This window comes from Malus sylvestris, chromosome 15 (genome assembly GCF_916048215.2).
Source record: "Malus sylvestris chromosome 15, drMalSylv7.2, whole genome shotgun sequence".
Lineage (NCBI taxonomy): Eukaryota > Viridiplantae > Streptophyta > Magnoliopsida > Rosales > Rosaceae > Malus > Malus sylvestris.
Genome location: NC_062274.1, coordinates 49,902,068 through 49,922,201, shown reverse-complemented (window position 1 = coordinate 49,922,201; position 20,134 = coordinate 49,902,068). Strand labels below are relative to the sequence as shown.

General features: G+C 37.7%; 3 protein-coding genes across 7 annotated transcripts; all 3 read right to left on the bottom strand.

Annotated features, from left to right (window-relative positions):
- Nucleotides 1-538: 538 nt before the first annotated feature.
- Nucleotides 539-5,727, bottom strand: LOC126603519 (adenylate kinase, chloroplastic). Its single transcript, XM_050270396.1, has 7 exons — nucleotides 5,276-5,727; nucleotides 5,097-5,192; nucleotides 4,597-4,725; nucleotides 4,378-4,512; nucleotides 3,947-4,093; nucleotides 3,697-3,771; nucleotides 539-955 (listed from the first exon to the last, which is right to left on the bottom strand). The coding sequence occupies exons 1-7, from the start codon at nucleotides 5,501-5,503 to the stop codon at nucleotides 851-853; spliced, it is 915 nt and encodes a 304-aa protein (XP_050126353.1). The 5' UTR covers nucleotides 5,504-5,727; the 3' UTR covers nucleotides 539-850.
- A 2,266-nt stretch (nucleotides 5,728-7,993) lies between these two features.
- Nucleotides 7,994-11,298, bottom strand: LOC126605478 (F-box protein CPR1-like). 5 transcript variants are annotated; one of them, XM_050272890.1, is made up of 4 exons: nucleotides 11,059-11,297; nucleotides 10,834-10,900; nucleotides 9,563-9,672; nucleotides 7,994-9,414 (listed from the first exon to the last, which is right to left on the bottom strand). In XM_050272890.1, the coding sequence occupies exon 4, from the start codon at nucleotides 9,383-9,385 to the stop codon at nucleotides 8,126-8,128; it is 1,260 nt and encodes a 419-aa protein (XP_050128847.1). In that variant the 5' UTR covers nucleotides 9,386-9,414; nucleotides 9,563-9,672; nucleotides 10,834-10,900; nucleotides 11,059-11,297; the 3' UTR covers nucleotides 7,994-8,125. The 5 variants fall into 5 exon arrangements, with proteins under 5 accessions (XP_050128847.1, XP_050128848.1, XP_050128844.1 ...); XM_050272891.1 differs by lacking the exon at nucleotides 9,563-9,672 and having other exon boundaries at nucleotides 11,059-11,298; XM_050272887.1 differs by lacking the exon at nucleotides 10,834-10,900.
- Nucleotides 11,299-13,867: 2,569 nt separating this feature from the next.
- LOC126603999 (probable alkaline/neutral invertase D) lies at nucleotides 13,868-19,248 on the bottom strand. Its single transcript, XM_050271040.1, has 5 exons — nucleotides 19,046-19,248; nucleotides 17,833-18,344; nucleotides 17,022-17,453; nucleotides 15,299-15,857; nucleotides 13,868-14,448 (listed from the first exon to the last, which is right to left on the bottom strand). Exons 2-5 carry the CDS (start codon nucleotides 18,217-18,219, stop codon nucleotides 14,153-14,155), a joined length of 1,674 nt encoding a protein of 557 aa, XP_050126997.1. The 5' UTR covers nucleotides 18,220-18,344; nucleotides 19,046-19,248; the 3' UTR covers nucleotides 13,868-14,152.
- Between the last annotated feature and the right edge of the window lie 886 nt (nucleotides 19,249-20,134).

The following is a 20,134-nucleotide window of genomic DNA, read 5'->3' as shown; positions in this document are numbered from 1 at the left end:
TATTTGGTGGGTTGGTTAGGATAAGTTGTGACCAATTAAAATAAACTTGAGTTCTGTCTATTGTTTGTTGTGGCAAAATGTGAGCCACAATAGAGTGATTTAAATAACATATCCTTATAAATGGATTACAAGTTCTGTCTTACAAAACCTAACCAATCTACGTCAATCAAATCCTATTCCTAAAGCCCAATCTCATCCAGCTCGCCAAACGGACCCGAAATCATTATTCTTCATTCATTGAGTGATAATACTAGATTGTACATGAGATGGGTTTGGAACAGCAATTAATTCATGTGCATAATTGCCGATGACCTTGCTAATTGTGGCTATATTGCTATAATATGGATCTCAGGTATCACTGTCGTTTATTTGATGATACGACGAGCGTAGTTAGGACTCTCCTTGTTTGTAATAACCCTTTGAGCTAGTTTTGGGCTGATGCACCGTAGTACCAAACTTCAAATCTCTAATTCAAAGGTTCAAATTCAACACATAACTATAATTGACCCAGTGTGTCGCTTAGCCAAATACCGGGATAGAAAAAGAAAATGCACAATATTTCTCCATATCGCTCCAATTTTGATTCAAAATATTTCCGAGTTGTGATTATAAAACAAATGTACTCGGAATTTAAGCTGACTCATATGCCTTGAAAATAAATAACTGTGGTCTAACACAATATGAGTGTAACTTATTTACTTCCTTCTTTTCTTTTTTTGGGCTGACCTTTCCATAAGACATGAAGAAGTTGGGTCTCCGTTCGCAGGAGATTGCAAGCATAGCCTAACAACCAAATTGTGCAAAATTATTGACTTGAACTAAACTTGTAAGAATAGCAGCACTTCACCTTCTATGCCGCCAGAGATTCTGAAGTCGACTTTCTTTTCTCAACAAGTCTAGTCAGCGCGCTGTCAATTTCGGCAAACACATCCTCCTTGGCATGACTTCCATTAATCTGAAGCAAACAGAAGTACAATCCAAGTTACATAATCCACAATCAAATGGATACAGTATTTTCATCATACAGTGTGCAACTCATCCCAAAGGTTGCCAGCATAAGTTAAAATATAAAAGGAAAATTATGCAAATAGCACCTGTATTTTAGGCCTTGTTGCAATTTGCTACCCGGATCTAATTGCAATAGGCAACCTATGACTAACTCTGTTCTTTTTTCTGTCCAAAAAGTTGCATGTACTTTGCACATGACCCTTTCAACAGAGTGGGTATCACATGACCCTTTCAACAGAGTGTGTATTGACATCTTAGAACTCAAAATACCCTTCAAACAGGCTGACCTGCGAATCATGTGCAACTTTTTGGACGAAAAAGTTTGGCGGGAGGTAGGCTATAGGTGCCACAGTGCAGCAAAATTGTAATGAGGTGGCCAACTCGCTCAATTCTTTTCCAAGTGGAAAACGGAAACAACGGCTATAGATCAGATGGTATTGGTGTAATTTTCCCAAAAATAAAAAACATAATCCATTCTAACTATTTGACACTGATCCCATGTCAAACTCCTGCCATCTCATAACGATCATAATTTGCTTTAAGCTTATAAGCACAACAAAATGACTTGGTTAAAGGCATCAGCAATGTGAAGAGGGAGGGGTGTCAACAGTCAAGAAATAAATTCTGCAGTACTTTTCACAGGATAAAAAAAATATAAAATAAAAACTATTCAATTAACCCCAGCAAGTTATACATCTACAAATTTTATGATACCATGATCAACCTATGCATGTGTTTATTTAGGGACTCCCATTCTCCTAGACCCCAGGGTCCAAGGAAATCATGGTGATCCACCGTTCGATCTTAATTTAACAGTGGAGGAGAAAGTACAATAAAAAAGTTAAGTGACCATCTGGATTGAGATTGAAATGGGGGTGACCACAATTTCCTTGGACCCTGGGGTCTACGAGAACAGGTCTGTTTATTTAGGATCCTTCACTTGATGATATCATGATACAATATGACACAATTTTTTATATAGTTAGCTACCTTGGAGAAAGACAGTTTAGTAGGCTTTTTTTTTCTCCCAGGAAAAGAATATGCCCATGGAGCCTGCTACTAGGCTTGACTTTTGCACCGTTTATGTTATCAGAAAACCAAACTTAGCTGTCAAGGTGAAGAGACTTTTCAGTGGGCCGGGAACACGGCCCGGTACACCAAGTGTCATATTACAAGTGATTGGATACTTTTAAAAAATAATTTCAACCACTTATATTATGACACTTGATGTATCGGGCAATGTTCCCGGCACACTGAAAACTCTTTTGTCATGGTGGACTATGCTGGTGCAAACTTGCAATTGCATAATTGTACCATTATGAGGTAGATCAAGAAAACAAACACTTAATAAATTGTTAAAAAAGAATAAGAAATGAGTGAGGTGAAGTGATTCTTCCTTTTCCTTTTTCTATTCCTCCCCACCCTCTCCAAAATATAAAATAAACAACACTAACAAATAAATAACCCCTTTCCCTACTGACCTTTTAATAACTTTTATTTTACAACTCTACCCTTGGGTAATCAGCACTGCCTCTTGGATATATGAAGATTGACAATCTGAAATGGGAATATGAGAAGGGAACAGCACCTCCTCTTGGCTTCAGACACACGTGTTGTTTTAAGCTACTTAGATATCATCTATATGATAAGCACAAGGATATACTTTCCTGGAATTCCTTTCCTGCAGATTATAATCAAGGTGTTGAATTTGAAGACACTTTCCCATCGTGTGACTTTATTCTTATAGTGGAGGCAGTCTCAATGACAACCATGATTAGCAAATGGATGATATATAAAGCACTCCCAATTGATTAGAATAATGCTTTAGAAAGATGATATTGATAGGACTGCAAAAATTTCAGGAAATATGAGGTCTCCATTGGGTTGGCTGGTCTCCAGCCTCCATAGCATTTAGGTTCAGCTAGCTCATGCTGGTAGGTGGGCCTTTGGGTTCATGGTGGACATGTAAGATGAGGTAGGATGGGATTGGGCAGTGGAATTTGGTAGACTAGAGGAAGCAAAAATACCTAAAAGTTGAAATTAAACAATAATAAAAGATAACTGGAATCTATCCAGGGGCTTGACGCCTGTGGTGACAGGCCAAGAAAGGGTGTGAAGCTAATCCTGCAGAAACAAACAATAGCAGAGATACCGAGGAAGGAATTGCTTCACCCCTTATTTGTATCTCTATAGGAAAATATCAATATATTGGCTGAACTATCAGAATATCGGCCAATATTTTTCATCCTTAACCTAACGTACTAGCGTCAATAGCACATGTTCAGGCAAGGATATAGTTGGACACCCCAAATATGTGGATCATTTGTTCTAATATCCAGCTATGAAATTAAACAAATGATAAAATGGTTGATGAGACAAGAATGTTTAAACCACCGAAGACTAGCTATCAACAAACATTGATATCCTAAGTTGATTTCACATCATATTACCAGAAGACTAGATATCAATAGACAACAGGTATACAAGTAAATAGCATGCACATATAAGAATAAATAGAACATGCACATAGGGTGTACAAGTATATACACACATTGAGTACTACACGGATATGTACATTGTGTAAATAAATATATGCAATTTTTTTTTTAGACAAGAGGCATCACATACACACATGAGAGAGAGAGAGAGAGAGAGAGAGAGAGAGAGAGAGAGAGATTGTATACATGCCTTAACTGTTATGTCTTCATACATTGAAAGTACCGCCTTCACATTCTGATGATGAGTGTGTAATCGCAATTTCACCTTTCGTTGAAGTAAAATAAAAATAAATATAATTTAGTCGCTAAGTGGCTATACTTGAATAAAAACCTACACGGACTATCAAAGAATTAAGAAAATCTATTAAACAAGAGAACAATGATAATTGATCACCTTGAAATCAAAGTATTATGAATTGGAAGAATGATTCAAAATTTACCTTTTCTTCTGTATCGTCAAAACGTTGGGTGAGCCTTGACGCTATCTCTTGGGTCTCTGGCGGAGAATACTTCAAATGATATATCTTTCCAGTAATAGGATCTAACCTTCTTCCAACAACTCTCTCAACAAGAATATCTTCTGTGACCTGCAAATCAAAAGTCAGATGGTTAACAACAGTTGTGAAGCTCACACTGACTTTTTGCATCCAACAAACGAAAATTTCCATTGTTCTTTTTTTCCTCTCTATGCATCAGAAAAGCTAAAATTCGTGATGTAAAACAATTTTCCTGGCTTATAAACTAAAAAAAAATCAAATAAAAGAACTAAAATATGCAACGATGCTTCTTCAAGACTATCTCCTATTTTATGTACAATGTTTGAACAATTATAAAACAGTAAACGCCAACAGCAACAAAAACTAATCCTTACTTCTAGTAGAATGAAAAGATCCGGCTTGAAGCCTAATTCCTTCAGAGCAATTGCTTGCGATGAGCTCCTAGGGTATCCATCCAAAAGCCAACCTTTTTCTTGAGAATCTGGCTGCAATAGACGGTCTTTCACCATCTACAGGATTAAAACCAAGGAATCATCACTAGCATGACAAAATGTCAACATAAATAAATTCTCCTTGTTCCATGTACTCCCTACCATGACAACTATTTCATCCGGAACCAATTTTCCTTGTTCCATGTACTCCCTTGCACACCTTCCATTTTCACTCCCAGAAGCAATTTCTGCTCTAAGTAAATCTCCAGCAGCGACGTGCACTAAACCATACTGCATATAGAGGATGACTTGATTCAATCTGCTTTTGTCATGAGAAAATCATGACATAAAGTGGTAAGTAGTAACTTATATAAACAATGCTATAAATTCATAACGATTTGAAAACTTCTCCGGCCTCAAATTTCAGCGTCATGAAGATACACACATTACACATACAATCATCCGAATCAATTGCTTTACGTGCACACCCATTATATCTTAGGCAAACAAAAACTGCATGAAAATTTTACAAAATGGGACTCCTCTGAGGCAAATAAAACATTGGTATCGTTGTGCTTTCGAGTAGCAAAAGCCCCAAGTTGCAGATAGAACCAGCAAATCAAAACAATTAAGCATAAAATTTCGTAATAGCAAGAACTCACTTTCTGATTAATCAGCTGGCACTGCGTTCCTTTACCGGAAGCAGGCGCCCCCGATATCATTATTCTTAGCGGCTCCACCTTGCCACAACCTACAACCTATTAAACAACAATATAATCAATAAAATTAACAAAAAAAATAAACAAAAACAAGAAATTGTGGTGGGAGGGTAAATGCGTACCAGGAAATTAGGAGCTTTGCTGGAACGAGAGGGAATTAGGGTTTGAGGGCGAGAGGGGGAGAAGGTGGAAGCGAAAGAAGATTGGGAGGATCGAAGGAGCTTGAAAGGCTTGGGCTTTGAATTGGAAGACGAAGACAGATGTGCGCAGGGGAGCTGAGGAGGAGCTTTGTTAGGCTGCGCTACGGCCGATGCCATTGCTTGGTGGACTACACTTACATTGCAAGCCATTCTCTCTCTCCCTTGCGCGCGCGCTCTCTCTCTCTCTCTCTCTCTCTCTCTCTCTCTCTCTCGGCGGGTGGACTTCACTGCTCAGAGCTTCACATCCACCGTTAAGTTCAACTGTAGCGTTAATATGTAAAGATTTGGCTTCGGCTATTATCTAGGGGTGGGCATCCATACCACCAAACATCGGATTGTAATCTTTCCAAAGACATGGAATAGGGGTGAAGCTATCTGCGTACATTTTTTTATCTTCTCTACAACTTTATTAATTTCTATCATTTACTGCAATGATGGGTGGTGGTAATGGTGGTGATTGTGCAAGATTAGTGATTAGTGGTTGTAGTGGTAGGTAACGTCACTTTGTTCTTCAACAAAGAAATAAATGTAGAATGATTAAAGAAGGGTATAAAATATCCATTAATTGGGAGCAGCCTCTCCATAAATGGGGGTAAGGCTAGCCGACATTCACCTCTCCCAAACCTTGCATAAAGCGGGAGCCTTGTGCACTGGGTACGACCTATAAAATATCCATTAAAAGCTCAACTCTGTTTTTTTATGAAATTAGCTATTAAAAGCAACTTACAAGCTCTTTTTACAAGCTACTATCTAAAGGACATTACTTTCAAAATAAGCGAAAGTTTTTGTTTTTTTCCAAACACTTTTTATTGCTTAACTTTAAAGTGAATTAGTTTTTGGTAAAAAAAATAAAAAATAAAAACCAAACGAGGCCTACTGCAATAGCCGTCTACCACTTATTACTACAGTTCTATTTTATGAATATTCCTCTTAACTTGTGAGGCCTTCCATAAAATTTTGAGTGAGTGTGATACTTATATATAAGAATCAGACAACTTGAATTTGCTACTGCTACATTAGTGTGAGTCTAATATATTAGCATCACACTCAAATTTTTCAACCCGCTGTAAGAGCGTAATTCCTATATGAGTTTAATATATTTATATCACACTCATTGCTTCCAGCTTACTATGAAAGGCCTACCCGAAGTGTCTTAAGTTTTAATCTCATAGGTATTAATGGAGTTTGAAATTCATACACCGTGAGTTTGAGTCGAATTACATTATTGCCATTGTAGGATGAGTTTGATATATTAAATGTGGGACCCGTTTACTTTCGTTTTCTCTCTATTTTATGATGGGAGTTTTAATAAAACACTCCTGGTACTGTTCACTTTTAATGAAAAACCACATTTATACATTTCCCTTGTACTATTTACTATAGCTTTAAAAAGGGCTTTTCATTAAAAGGGAAGTTTTTTTGGACTTTTCGTTAGTTTTCATTTTTATGATTGGTTACTTCATTTCTCTCTTTTGGTATATATTGTATAGGTATCTCATATATGAGTTCAATATATTAAACTAAAAATAAGAACTCATAACACTCTGATTTTTAGCTGCTATAGGAGTTTGATTTTTATATTATTAGTATCACACTCAATTTATTGTCCACTATGGAAGACTTTAGTATAAATATATTATTATATAAAAAATGATCATTTTAGTTTAATTTTTTATGCAACGATACATTTATAAACTCACCCTTTTCGGGGTAAGGGGAGTAAATTGGTTTGATTTTGACTTCAAATAACAAGTTAAACAACTCAAAATCAACCAACTCCTCTTAGTGTAGATTATATCGTTTGTTTAAAAAATAAGAAGTGTAACAATTGGGTTGGCTACAATTTTAAGCTTTGTGAACTACCTTAAACCGAACTTGATTGACCATTACATATTTATTTTACATTAAGGGGTGGGAGAATAAATTGCTATCGAACTCGTCATCCACAAAATTTAAATTTATAATCTCTCACTTACAAAGGAAGAAAATACGACCTCGTACTTAAAATTGAAGGTTGAAACTATGAAGTTATTTGGCTCTTAAGTTGTAACTATATTTGTTACTAGCCTTTGAACCTTGATAACATCTTAATTTTTAGGATGGTTTGATGCTAGAAAATAAAAGTTATATGGCAAATTATAGATTTTTATTGTTATAATTGGGCTAATGATTAGGTTTAGGTCCAACCTGCCCGAACCAAGTCATCCAAAATTAATTTGGTATGATATCCTTTAGAATTTTTGTCACATCCGAATCGAATAATGTGAGTGAAAATGGGCCTGGGTTTGGGATAGCGGTCCATCTCGAACCATGCCCATTTCTTAGAATATTGTTCCAGTGAATTAAGGACCTAAATTATAGGGAGAAATTCACTATAATTAATTTTATCTAATGGAAAAATTAGTTGTGCTTTTTACTTGTAAGTTCAATTCTTTAAAAACGGTCTACCAAATGCATTTTACGCTCGTTTTTTGTATCTGTAAAACGAAAAGTTAACCAAATATAAGATTGTAAGATCAAATTTTGAATTGTTTACCCTTCATTTAACAGAAAAAATAGACGGAGTTGACGCAAAGAACCAAAATGCCACTCCAGTCGAGAGTGAAAATGAAAGGGGAGGGGGGACAAGCTCATGGACAATTTTGTGATCAACCCAAGTAGTAGCAATATAGATTAAGGGGTAAAACCAAAGTGTATATAAAAGATACAAAAGGGAGATTCAAGTTTAAGCTGATAGTCCATGTTTTCTATGCACACACCATTGCTGAAAGATCAATCATCAGACATGTCCTGACTTGCTTCCATCCATGAAACGAGGGTGTTGACATGAGGCATGTAAGACCGCCGGATACATCCATTTACCATGTCGACCTTCCTCATCTCTTGGTCTCGAAAACTGTAAGCATACAACGAGCCATCTTCGTCTCTCTTGAAAATAATATCTCCGTTGATTCTTAAACTGAAAAGAGGAACCATGTCTATGACGGAACCCACTGTGATACTGTGATTCTTTGTCCAGACTTCCCCACACAAACCTTTCAAGATCCAAATGTCGATATGGTTCATGCCCTCATGAATGACAAAACTCAAAAGGCCACCCATTTCAAGGATCCTGTCATGAGTTCGGCTGGGTTTTGGGAGCGGTATTTGGTGAAACTTCTCCTTCTCAACTTCCATAGATACTATGTAATCGCTGCGGTCAACTTGAGGAATCCAGTGAAGAGCTCCAATGGCTGAAACAGGTGCATATCCAAACCAACGAAGGAGCCTGAATGGAGGGCCATTTACCTCTCTCCATGCTTGTGTCCAAAGACTCAAAATCTCACAGCTGTCAAACCCCAACTCATCCCGAAACAAGTGGACTACTTTGTATTCACCTGTAACATCATTCAGTATAAAACCATAGGATTCACGATGTGGACGAGATAAAGTACCCAGAGGAAGTGCAATCAGCTTCCTAGTCACAGGATTCATGACTGCTAGTCCTCCTTTCTTCACCATGTTATCAAGCAAAATTAGACCATTGCAGGTGGCTCTGATCTTGCCCGAACATTTTAAATTGTACTCTCCTATCTCACTCTTATCATTTTTGAAGTCCAGAAACTGGACAGAAAACATTGGAGAGTTTATGAGAGGATGGCCGAAAATGGGGATAGGGTTTGGATTAAGAAGTTTTAGTTCAACCGAGACAGTGTTTGGCTTCTCTCGTGGTATAGAAGCCTTAGAATAAGGGTATAAACTGTCCTTCGGAATTGGTGATAGAAAGATCAAAACAGATTCAGTACGATGGAGATGAGCATCAATGAATTTGGGGTTTTTAATTATTTTATACCAAGGCTTGCAGACAAACCTTGACCTTTGAAGAGAGTCGAGAGGAAGTCGCACAAGGATATTTGATATACAATCTTTATGGAGGTAAGGGGCTTGTGCTTCTGGCCGCTGTTTTTTCTCTTCTTCTAATTTCTTGGTCAACGATCTCTCCTCCACTAACCTTAATAAGCCTGCATTCTTGTTTCCAATTAATTTCTCCATTATGGCCTTTTAGTTTAAGCACTTGACACCTGCAAATAAAGGATGACGTTACAAACATTCATTTCCAAATGAAGTAAGAATTAAATAAGCCAAAAACAAAAAATATAACAAGAGAGTGAGGATAACAATGGCTTGGCAGCTTTCAGGAAGCATCAAATGAAAAGTCATGAAACATACTGTGTAGAAACCTATTTCCACTGCCCAATGAGAATATTACACGCGAACTGAAGGAAGCCGCTTTGACGTACCCCTCAAACCAACACGGGAAAGCTATGCACGAACTCGCCCTGCATTAAATGAGGTAGGTGAAGCCTCGACTTGGAAACCCACAGAGGAAGCCTCCTCTGTTGGGCTAGCGTACCAGACATACCAATTATTGCCCAAAAGCTCATCAACCCCTGCAGGGCCTAAATAAGGAATACAACCCAGATAACGGTTCATAATGTGACCAATGAGCGCACACCATGTGTACCACTACAAGCTACAATCATTCTTGAGTTAAGCCAGTATAAAAGGACCAGGTACGACTACACTGGGGGCATGCTATTCAGAAGGTCCTACTTAGGATGACATCTAGCTTGCTTAGGACCAAAAGAAGCTCAAAATGTATTAAGAATATAATTCATGACGGGGAGTGTGCCCTAGTGAAAAAGGCTCTAAAATCTAGCCAACTATGCACTAGGATGCCAGATTTATGTGCACAAATGAGAAGTGTCAGAGCTTCTCCGCAACACCTCAACAGCCACTCTAGAAACTTAACCCCCAACCTCTGCACAGAGCTCCTGAGGATATTTGCTGCATCCTAGTGGCCACCGATTACTTCACAAAAATAGGTTGAAGCACTGCCTCTGCATAGACATCTAGCAGAAAACAAGCTACCATGCACAAGGATATAAGGATAAAACGATACAAACTATCGCAGCTTGCGTAACAAACTAAGAACAATAATATTCATCCAACTACAGCACCCCACCAACCGCAATCGACATGAATCAAAGAAAACAGAAACTCTCACAATTCTACACTACACTGTATAATTGTCACCTCCTCCTCCTCCTCATCATATATAAAATGATCCAAACCAATCCTCGGTGTCCTTTTAGAGCGAGATTGCCAAACAAAGCATTATATATATATATATATATATATATATATGCATATAATTTCAGGATAGTAATAGTAACGAAGCCATTAATTAAGACAGACTACGACTTGACTTTTGTTGATCAAATTCAATTCAGAAACAGACTGACTAGCAAAGAGCAAGTAACTATTTATTTGACAAACACCACATCACACCACACCGAAACATCTCCTCCACGGTGGCAGGACCGGTGGTCCACAAAGCAAGCAGCCGGCCCTCCCTCCCTAGTTCGTAATCGCAAGCAGGAAAAAAAGAAGAGGGAAATTCAACACTAGTTCAGTAAAAAAGGGCGCCCCAAGCTAACCTTTCCGTAAAAATGTGACCTTTCAGTCACAAAGAAGCAACCTTTCCGTTGCGCGGAGGATCGCAGCCTTTTGAGTAAATTTTTCAAAAAGGAGAACCCAGAATCAAGAAGAATTAATTCAATTGTAGGAAGTGAAAGTGAAATGGTAAAAAAAAAAAGAGTTGGGAATTGGGATCATATCTCAAATTCCCTGCGATTGGAATTGGAATGGGATCATGGGATTACCTGATTGATGATTGTGATTGATTCGTCGGGCGAAGGTGATCGAAATTCACAACGTCTGCGTCTCGGAATTTTGTAAAGAGAATGAAAACTGAAGCAAAAGCTACTTACCAGTTACCACTACCACCACTTATACGACAAAGGGACGACCAAGACCACGACCAAACCAAAGGAGAAATGCTCGTCCTCCGTTACTCACAACGCCAGCTGGTGCCCCGTGCCCTCTCTCTCTTCGGTTGATGTGTGTCCCTCAAATTTAATACTATTTTATTTCGTGTAAGGCAATTCACATACTCGTTTTTACTTCTTATACACAATTCTCAAAGATTGTCTGCCCTCCCGTGCCCTTATGTTTATGTGATCACGGTTAAGCCACGTTAACATTTTATATTACTATTCATTTTTGTTTTATTATCTCTATAAAAAAAATAATATAAAATGTTGACGTGGCTTAATCGTGACAACATAAAACAGGAGAGCACGGAGGGCACCGGAAGTGAGAGGGCAGACAATCCTCGTGCTTCTCAATTTCGGTCGTCAAATCAAGTGAATTAAAAATATCAATGGCTTAAAATTAATAAGGATATGTGAAAAGTAAAAAATAATATGTGAGTATCACAATCTTTTTATTTTATGAAAAAAATGGAGAAAGTGTGATCTCGTTCAATCTAATTTTGAAATTTTGGAGGAAAATTAGGTGCAATCTTATCCAAATGTCAAATGGGAATGCAATTACTTTTGGCCTACCAAGTCAAATGGAAAGTTATAATAATCTGAAGAAAAATGTATTTGTGAGAGTTTAAACTCTCGAGTTAGAGAAATTTTTTAGTTTTTCTAAAATACAAGTACACCACATATCAATGTACAAGTAATGAAGCACTTATAAATATATTTTTCACTAATTACATTATGACATATGAACAATCAACTCGCGTTCTGAAAACATTGAAATTTTTCTCCTCAAGTTCTAGTTGAGGGGTTCCAAACTAACCACTAGAAGAACCTCTGCTAAGGGTAGTGCAGGACCACCAATCTATCGTGAGCACAAGGCAACAGATTAATACTTAGCTTAGTTTATTTATTTATTTATTTATTTTTGGAACAAAAGCTTAGTTGTTAAGTTTTGGTTTATTTTATTTTAGTGTGAAAAAGAAAGGAACCCCGCCGAGTACTTTAGCTTAGTTATCCTCTCCTCTCCTCCTTCAGTCAATCCAGTCAATCCAATCAGTCGTCATCTCGACGGTAATTAAATTTTTAACACTTTTGACCCTGAATTTCATTTCTTGGTAGTTACCTCATCAAAAAGATCCGGCGAGGATCTTGAAGATTCGTAAATCGTGTCAGTTCATCATACATTGTGCAATCAGTTTTTATCAGGTACTGTTTGTATTAATTTTAAATAAAAATATTTAAAATAATTTATGACCGATCACGATGTATGATGAACAAATATGATTTACGGATTCCCAAGATCCTCAGAAAGAGGATCTGGGAGGATCCGGATTTGTTAGCACAAGTGCAAGTGCATGATCATACAGGTATGATTTCTTGCAGTAGCAATACAAAATCTAGGTATCGTTTGGTATGCAGACAGGACAAGACGGAACGGAATGAGACGGGACGGGATGGAACGGAGAGGGAGCAAAGATGCCCTCGGATGGAAACAAGGAGGAAGAAGAAGGAGACGGAGAGGTTATAATTTTATGTTCCATGGACGTGGAACAAGTCGTTCCAAGGGATGAGGCGGAACAAAAATTCACCCAAAATTCGTCCCCGTTTTAGGCACACCAAACATAGGACGGAACACCTCGTTCCACTCCATTCCGTCCCGTCTCACGTACCAAACGGTACCCTACAGAAAACATTGCTTGTGGAACAAAATTATGAAAATGTACTTTTTGAAAGACTGCCCCTTTCTCCAGGTTAGCTTCCTTCATTTTCCTCCTCCTGGATTTTCTCTTTTACTTGGACCTCCAGCGATCGATTTTCGACTGTTTAATTAAAGATATTAGATTCCGAGTGTATGTCGACTAGTTAGCTTAATTGGAGGAATGCAGCGAGGGATAAGGATTGTCTGCCCTTCCATTTCCGCTGCCCTTCCATGCCCTTTTGTTTCCCTTTTGTTTGTGTGGTCACGATTAAGTCACGTCAACATTTTATATTACTATTTATTTTTGTCTTATTATCTCTATAAAAAAAATATAAAATGTTGACGTAGCTTAACCGTGACCACACAAAACAGAAGGGCACGGAAGAGCACCGAAAATGGGAGGGCAGACAATCCTTGTCCATACAGTGAGTCCAAGTGGCTGCCCAACCCATCCTGTAGTTATTTCTGTGCTTCTTGCAAAAACAGCCTCATCTTTTCCATTCCTAACCGCTGTAAGCCAAGCTGACCCTAAGGACTTTCAACTTCTCTATATGAAAGCCATGAAAGTTGAAACTCCTTTTTTGCATCCCCAATGTCTTCTATGTCCGAGGACACATACCTCCTCCATATTCCTTAAATGGGCAAGACTTGCCTATGATGCTGCATGCTATAGAAATTTTTCATCACTCCAAAAAAAGTCATCCCGAGTATATATGATCCCACGAGAAACTAGGAGAAGAATTCTCTCCCGTCCTAATCTCTCTCCCCTTCTCTCCCCTTCTAATAAGACGGTTAGGATTAAGCTACGTCAATATCTTAAATTGATATCTTTTTATAAACAAAAAGCAAAGTGTGAGAAGATGGGAGTGAATGAGATGCACACAAAAAATTATAAAAAGAAAATAGAAATTCAAATTACAGAAATTACAAGTAAACTAGTAAAAAAAACAAAACCAATAGTCTTGAGCTTATTAATTTTTTTAGCAGCACAGGCATTGCCGAGTTCCATCGAATTTTAAACATAGAAGGCCAAATGTTCAAATTTATTTGAAAACAATAAGCAGTCTCAGCACAGCAAACACTATTGTACAAAATCACATTGTCGATCAAAGCTACGAATACAAAGTCCCGAAAGAATTGTGTAGCAAAGAAATTACGAGTATCTCTCACCTTTTGATTTTCCTCTGTTTTTTTTTCCTGCCATTTTTGTTTAGCTTTTTTGAGCTTCTAGCAATTCCAAGACGACGATCTCTTAATAACTGGCTTCATTTGTTTGTCCTCTTCGAGCGAAATCATCCCCAAGTGTGACGGATCCTCTAGCATCATCTTTGCAACCAGATATCCTGCTATCGACCATGTCTGGTACTTCCTTGCTTGTTTACCAATATATCTTCCTAGTTTCCCGTCATAATATTCTGGCCAAGAATCTTTTAGCAGACGACTCTCAGCAAGCTCGATTGCCCGTCTTGCAATTTGTGGTCTTCCCGTTTTGATGCAAGCGGCAGTTAGCATCCATAAAAGCACTGCAGCAATTTGAAAGACAAAAATATTAAAAGGGATATGTATGGTAACGTGATTATAAGAGAGAATCGGTTAAGGTGGTTTAGACATGTGAAACAATGACCTAAAGATGCTCCGGTTAAAAAATGCGATTATGAGACAGAGGTAGGCCAAATGAGGTAGAAGAAGACCCAGTAAGACTTGAAAGAGACTTTAAGAAATGACATGGAGTGCTTGGAACTAACGGAAGACTTGACACACTCAGTGCAGTGGTGTTCTAAGATTCATACAACCGACCCCCCTAGTGGGATAAGGCTTTGTTGTTGATATGTATGGTAATAATCTTGGTGTGGTTTTTTCAAAGTGGAAACTTCATCTAGACCAGTCCTGGGGTAGATAATGGGGGCAATAACAGGTAATGAAAACAAAACAAAACAAAACAAAACAAGGCTGGGCAAGGGAATGCAGCCCAATGCTAGGCAAGGGAATCGAGTATATTAGGCACGATGCCTGCTAGGTTCTTTTACGAAATTGAAAAAATAGATAACTGCGTGAAATATACCACCACTGTTTTCCAAAAACAAACTTGAAGAAAGAGATATCAAACTTTTTCAGGACTTGTAATGAAAACAAAACAAGGCTGCTATTTCATACTACTTGAACACTCTATTTAAAATGTGTTTTTGAAAGCTCATCTAAGCAAGAAATCTTCCATTAAGTAAAACATCCATAGTCCACAACTGATTTCCACCTTGGAAACCACCAAGTTATAATCCATAACGCAAATAATAATAAAATGATCTACCATCACAACTATTCATTTTGAATTTTATTTGCAGCAATAACATAGAAACTTCAAGTAGAAGGACAAACCTGGCCAGGATCCTCCATTATGGTAACTCCATCTGGTATTCTTGGGATCACAACCAGTTACGATTCGCCACTCATGACTGTCTATTGCTGGATAACATATTTTTAACGGCATTTCTCCAACCAACTCTTCCCAACGAGATTCAATGAGATCCATTATAGCCACTGATTGCTCTGGGGTTGCAAGAGAAGATAGAATTGCAACACAGTTACCCAAAGCAAACCATCGAAAATCCATCCTGGCAGGACTCACGTTGCCAATAAAGTAGCCACCACGGCTTGGCATAAAATCAAATACCCAATCTGGGATGGAATCAGGAATGACATTGAACTTATTTACAGCTGTGTGCGAGTACTCTTCAGTCTTGTAACGGTATATATCATTTAATTGTTGGAAATCAAGCCAGAAGTAAACTCGCATGTGGTAACTTAAGGCATGCAAACGCTTGACAATTCGCTCTATGAATTCTTTTCCTTCTCCATCAGGTTTCAGCATTCCTAATGCACATCTCAATGCCATAAAGAACAGAGCTTGGATTTCAATCGGATAACCATAAATCCCCTGGATAACCATATAACATGTGAAATAAGATAAGACATTTTTTAAGGTTAGTATATTAAAACCACGATATAGAAATAAAGCAATCAGGCAGACAAGAAAACTTGAAGCCAGCTACAAACCTGCATAAATGTGAAGACTAATGGACAATAATATATAAACAGTGAAATAAAATGCATAATATACCATGTAAGAAATACAAAAATGTTTCCTTTCTCGTTTTTTCTTTTACTAAAAACTTCAAGCTACAAACCTTCATAACAGACAAGAATTATCCCCTTCTCTTTTTTTTTATTCTTTTACTATAAATAAATAAATAATATCCTTCATGAGCTTCTAAACCTTCATCTATTGGGCCTACAAATCATATTCACTTTTATTATGGGTGGAACTTAGTCGGCTACCCATCCATACATGTCAATGGATAAGGCATTAGACACTGACAAATAGAACCGCAAGAACATGACTTTCAAGTTTCAACGCTTTATTTTCCTCTTTTGTAAATTCTTTCCATTTTATAAAATTCTTTCATTTCCTTTAAAAAAAAAAAAGTTTCAATGCTTTAAATAATTACAAATTTCTTTATAAGCTAGAGCACTGATTGAAGCCACTTTTAATCAATGTCAATGCAGCTATCATTGTTGTCTTCAAATGAAGAAAGCAAGAATATACTGCTAATAAAAACGATACTAGGGGACAACCCATACGCAGACAGATTGCTATACAAGAAGTCTATTGGTGATATATTCCTTCAGGCACAATAAATTAGTCACGGAGTATTAACCATCGGTCCACACGCTCCCACACACATATTATTCAGATAATTCATCTTGTGGGTCAATTCATGTAAACGCCAAACTATGCCTTGTTACTTCTCAGAATTGTAATATTTTACGTAAAAACTAAGGGTAATGTGCTACATACACAACATCCAATTTCATGTGCACTCCAACCACATTTAAACAGTGTATCATCTATTTGAAATTAAACCTAGCAAAGAAACCACAGTTGCAAACCTGTAATATTATAACGGTTAGGGACAGAAAGACTAAAGATTAATGACCTTATGATAGCCTAAAAGGACTTCTCAAGCTACTTCTTATTTGCACTGGCAATTAAGTTTCTTTTCGAAAAAAGAAATTCCTTTGAAAATGAAGTGCAACTTACCATTCTACGGTCAATCATGGAGCATCCATCAGCACAAAGCAACGTCGGGAACGTGTCGAAACCTTCTGAGAGACAGAGACTCAATATAAGCCTCATTCCTTTTTGACAATCTTCTGTTTCTGCGAGAGATAAATCCCCAGTTGATTTTGTATATGCACGGAGCAGTATAATCCACCAAAAACCAGAGTCAACAGGAGCAACTCGTCCAATTGCACTCTCTCCAAAATCTGCAATGATTGTATCTGACTTTCTGATAGGGTCATGAAGAACTTTGAAGCTTGCTGGCATTGCACCTTCCCCGAGCTTGAACCTGTCTATTCTTTTTTCCCATCCTTGAAGCTGCAGGGTCTTCAAGAGGAAGTTCTTAACTATCTCCGGCTCGCCATTCATAAGGAAAGCCAGAGCACTAGGTACAAAATCTCGGACAAAAACCTAAACACAACAAGAATCAGTCAAGATTTAATGCTCGATTAACCGAACACTTAAAACATAAATGTTTTAGAGCTTTGTTTGCCTTCTCCCAAGGGTGTAATTCCTTTTTATATCCAATATTATGCCAAAATCAAAGAGAACAAGTGACATTTGCAGGATCAATAAGCTTCTGGAGTCATCACCTCACCTCACGAGTCTAATTAGATATTTTAGCAGATATTAAGAATGTCTATCAATCTAGAGGGCGAACCAATTTTCCCCAAGTTGATTTGATTGCCAGAATTATTATTTCAAAAACAGATAGATTATTGCATAATCCCACACAAAATGAAATTGAAAACAAAAGGCAAGCAAGGGTTGACAATTGTGAAAAGTCGACCTGATCATAATTCAAAACTTCCTCAGAGGCATGATCGTATGCGGCAATGGTGCCCATAGGCTGGTTGCGGTAGAAGACCAAAGAGCGGCGGAGAGCTTCCCATGCCTCAGCAACCATTGGATGGGGCTCAAACGAGTTGCGAGCAGAGGAAGCAGGGGTGTCAAAACCAGACCTTCCACCGGGGGAGTAGGTGCTGTCCATGTTGTCCAAGCCGACTCTTGTGAGGCCAATGGAGAGCTCACTGAGTGACCTCTCATCGAAGGACCTCTGCCTCTCAATGTTGAGCCTGGGCTTGTCGAGAAGGCGTGAGAGGTCGTAGTCATCCATGTCCGAAATGGAGCAGTGCGAGCTCACATTTCGTAGCCCAAACTCTTTGGTCCCTTCCATTTCCTCGGTCCGTTTCTTCTTCTTCGAACTTCAACAGATTCCAATCGAACAAAATGACTTGCTTCACTTCTCAAGTCTCAACAGATCTGAAATCTGTTTGTGTTGTGTTGTGTTGCGTTCAACTCCTACCAGACCAATTTATTTATTATTTTATCAGGCAAAACATACAATTTACATGAAAAACAAAATCACATAAACCTTTCAGAAATAAAATAAAATTAAAAAAAAAACAGAGAGAAAGCAACTCCAGTGAATCATTCAATCTGAATCCCAACAAAAATTAAGCACGTTAATTAATAGTTAAATAATAATTCAATCATCAACAACAACCTCATATGGTATATAAAATTTGGTTTGAAAAATTATCTCCCATCATTATCCATGAGTATAATATTATTAGGATGACCAATCATTTTTCAAAACTCTGTACAAAAATATGCAACAAAACGAAAAATTACAGATTACATAGGTGGTGTAATCCACACGCACATCCACTTTTACTTCTCACACCGCTTAAATTAATTTTCAAGTGTTGAATCGAATGAATCGGAGAATATCGGTAAAAATGAACAGAAAGCGTGAAAAGTAAAAAAAAATTGTGTGAATAGTACTAATATTATATAACATATAGTCTCTGACCGATTAAATCATTACAGCAGAAAAAATTAAACATATATGTTTATTTAATAATAATAAATTATAATAATGATACATCAAGATCAACAAGTAACATTTAGCATTAACGTACAAGAAAACCAGATCTGAACCTTCTCAGCAAAAAATGCAAAAATTAAGGAGAGAGAACGAGAAGAGAGAGAGATTATACCTCAGAGAGACAGAGAAATGTCAAAGGAGGCGGAGGAGGTGGAGTCTCCGTCGGAGTGATCGGGCTATCGCCGGCGATATCGCCGGGGACTGGTCGGAAAGATGACGTAAAAATATAATATTAATATTATTACAACAGTAGAGCGATTTACTTGCTTTTTGGAAGAAAGGAGAAAGAGAAGAAGAGAAAAAAAGAGCTAGTGGTTAAGCACCTACTATTTATAGCGTGGGAGGGTAGCTGAGAGAGAGCAGCAGGCGATGGATTTGCCAACGTGGGAAAAACGACACCGTTTATGGATTTTATTTTTTTCTTAATGGAAAGAGATCCTCTTTGGATTTTTTTCACCAAACTCACCAGGTCAAGTGGTTTGGGATTTTTAAATTTTATCCAACGACTTTTTAAGAGATCAAAACAAATGAGCCGTTAGATAAAATTTCAAAAATTCACATCATTTGATTCGATAGCCTTGGTGGAAGAGATCATAAGAGAATCTCTTTCCTTTTTAATTTAAAAATGGACAAAAGGAAAAATAAGTGTAAGAGAGCAGACCGGGAATAGCCGATGAGAGAGCATGAGTGATTTGTCAACGTGGGTAAAACGACACCGTGTGAACCTCCGTAAGTCTCCGTCTCTGACCCCAGCATTGGACGTTTCACTGCCCGCACTCTGCTGGCACGCCCACTATCAACTTGTTTAGTCCGTTGGTCTTCTTTCATTTAAAACACTGTTTTTTGTACTTGCCAATTAAATATTAAGAAAATATTTAATTACATGTGATTATGACGTACTTGGATTGTCTGCCCTCCCATCCTATGCCCTTCTCATCCTTTCCTATTTTATGTGATCACGGTTAAGCCACGTCAACAATTTAGATTGATTTTTTTTATAGAAATAATAAGACAAAAAGTAATAGAAATATAAAATGTTGACGTGGCTTAACCGTGACCATAAAAATAGGAGGGAATGGGAAGGGCATGGGATGGGAGGGAAGACAATCCAAATCCGATTATGACAGTTTCTCCTCTGTTTAGGAGAATAGACCAAGGTATGGGTACATCTAATGGTGGATATAGAGAAAAACTAAGGTGA

Bases quoted from the DNA above. Each gene is read 5' to 3' on its own strand.
- LOC126605478 (XM_050272891.1), bottom strand. From the start codon at position 9,385: ATGGAGAAATTAATTGGAAACAAGAATGCAGGCTTATTAAGGTTAGTG.
- LOC126603999 (XM_050271040.1), bottom strand. From the start codon at position 18,219: ATGGAAGGGACCAAAGAGTTTGGGCTACGAAATGTGAGCTCGCACTGC. The intron at 15,858-17,021 runs GTAAGTTGCACT...ATGGTTATCCAG, and splicing joins CCATGATTGACCGTAGAATG to GGGATTTATGGTTATCCGAT. The intron at 14,449-15,298 runs GTTTGTCCTTCT...AAATTGCTGCAG, and splicing joins TAATGGAGGATCCTGGCCAG to TGCTTTTATGGATGCTAACT.
- LOC126603519 (XM_050270396.1), bottom strand. From the start codon at position 5,503: ATGGCTTGCAATGTAAGTGTAGTCCACCAAGCAATGGCATCGGCCGTA. The intron at 3,772-3,946 runs GTAAATTTTGAA...CTTCAACGAAAG, and splicing joins TTGACGATACAGAAGAAAAG to GTGAAATTGCGATTACACAC. The intron at 956-3,696 runs GCATGTATACAA...TGTTTGCTTCAG, and splicing joins ATGAAGACATAACAGTTAAG to ATTAATGGAAGTCATGCCAA.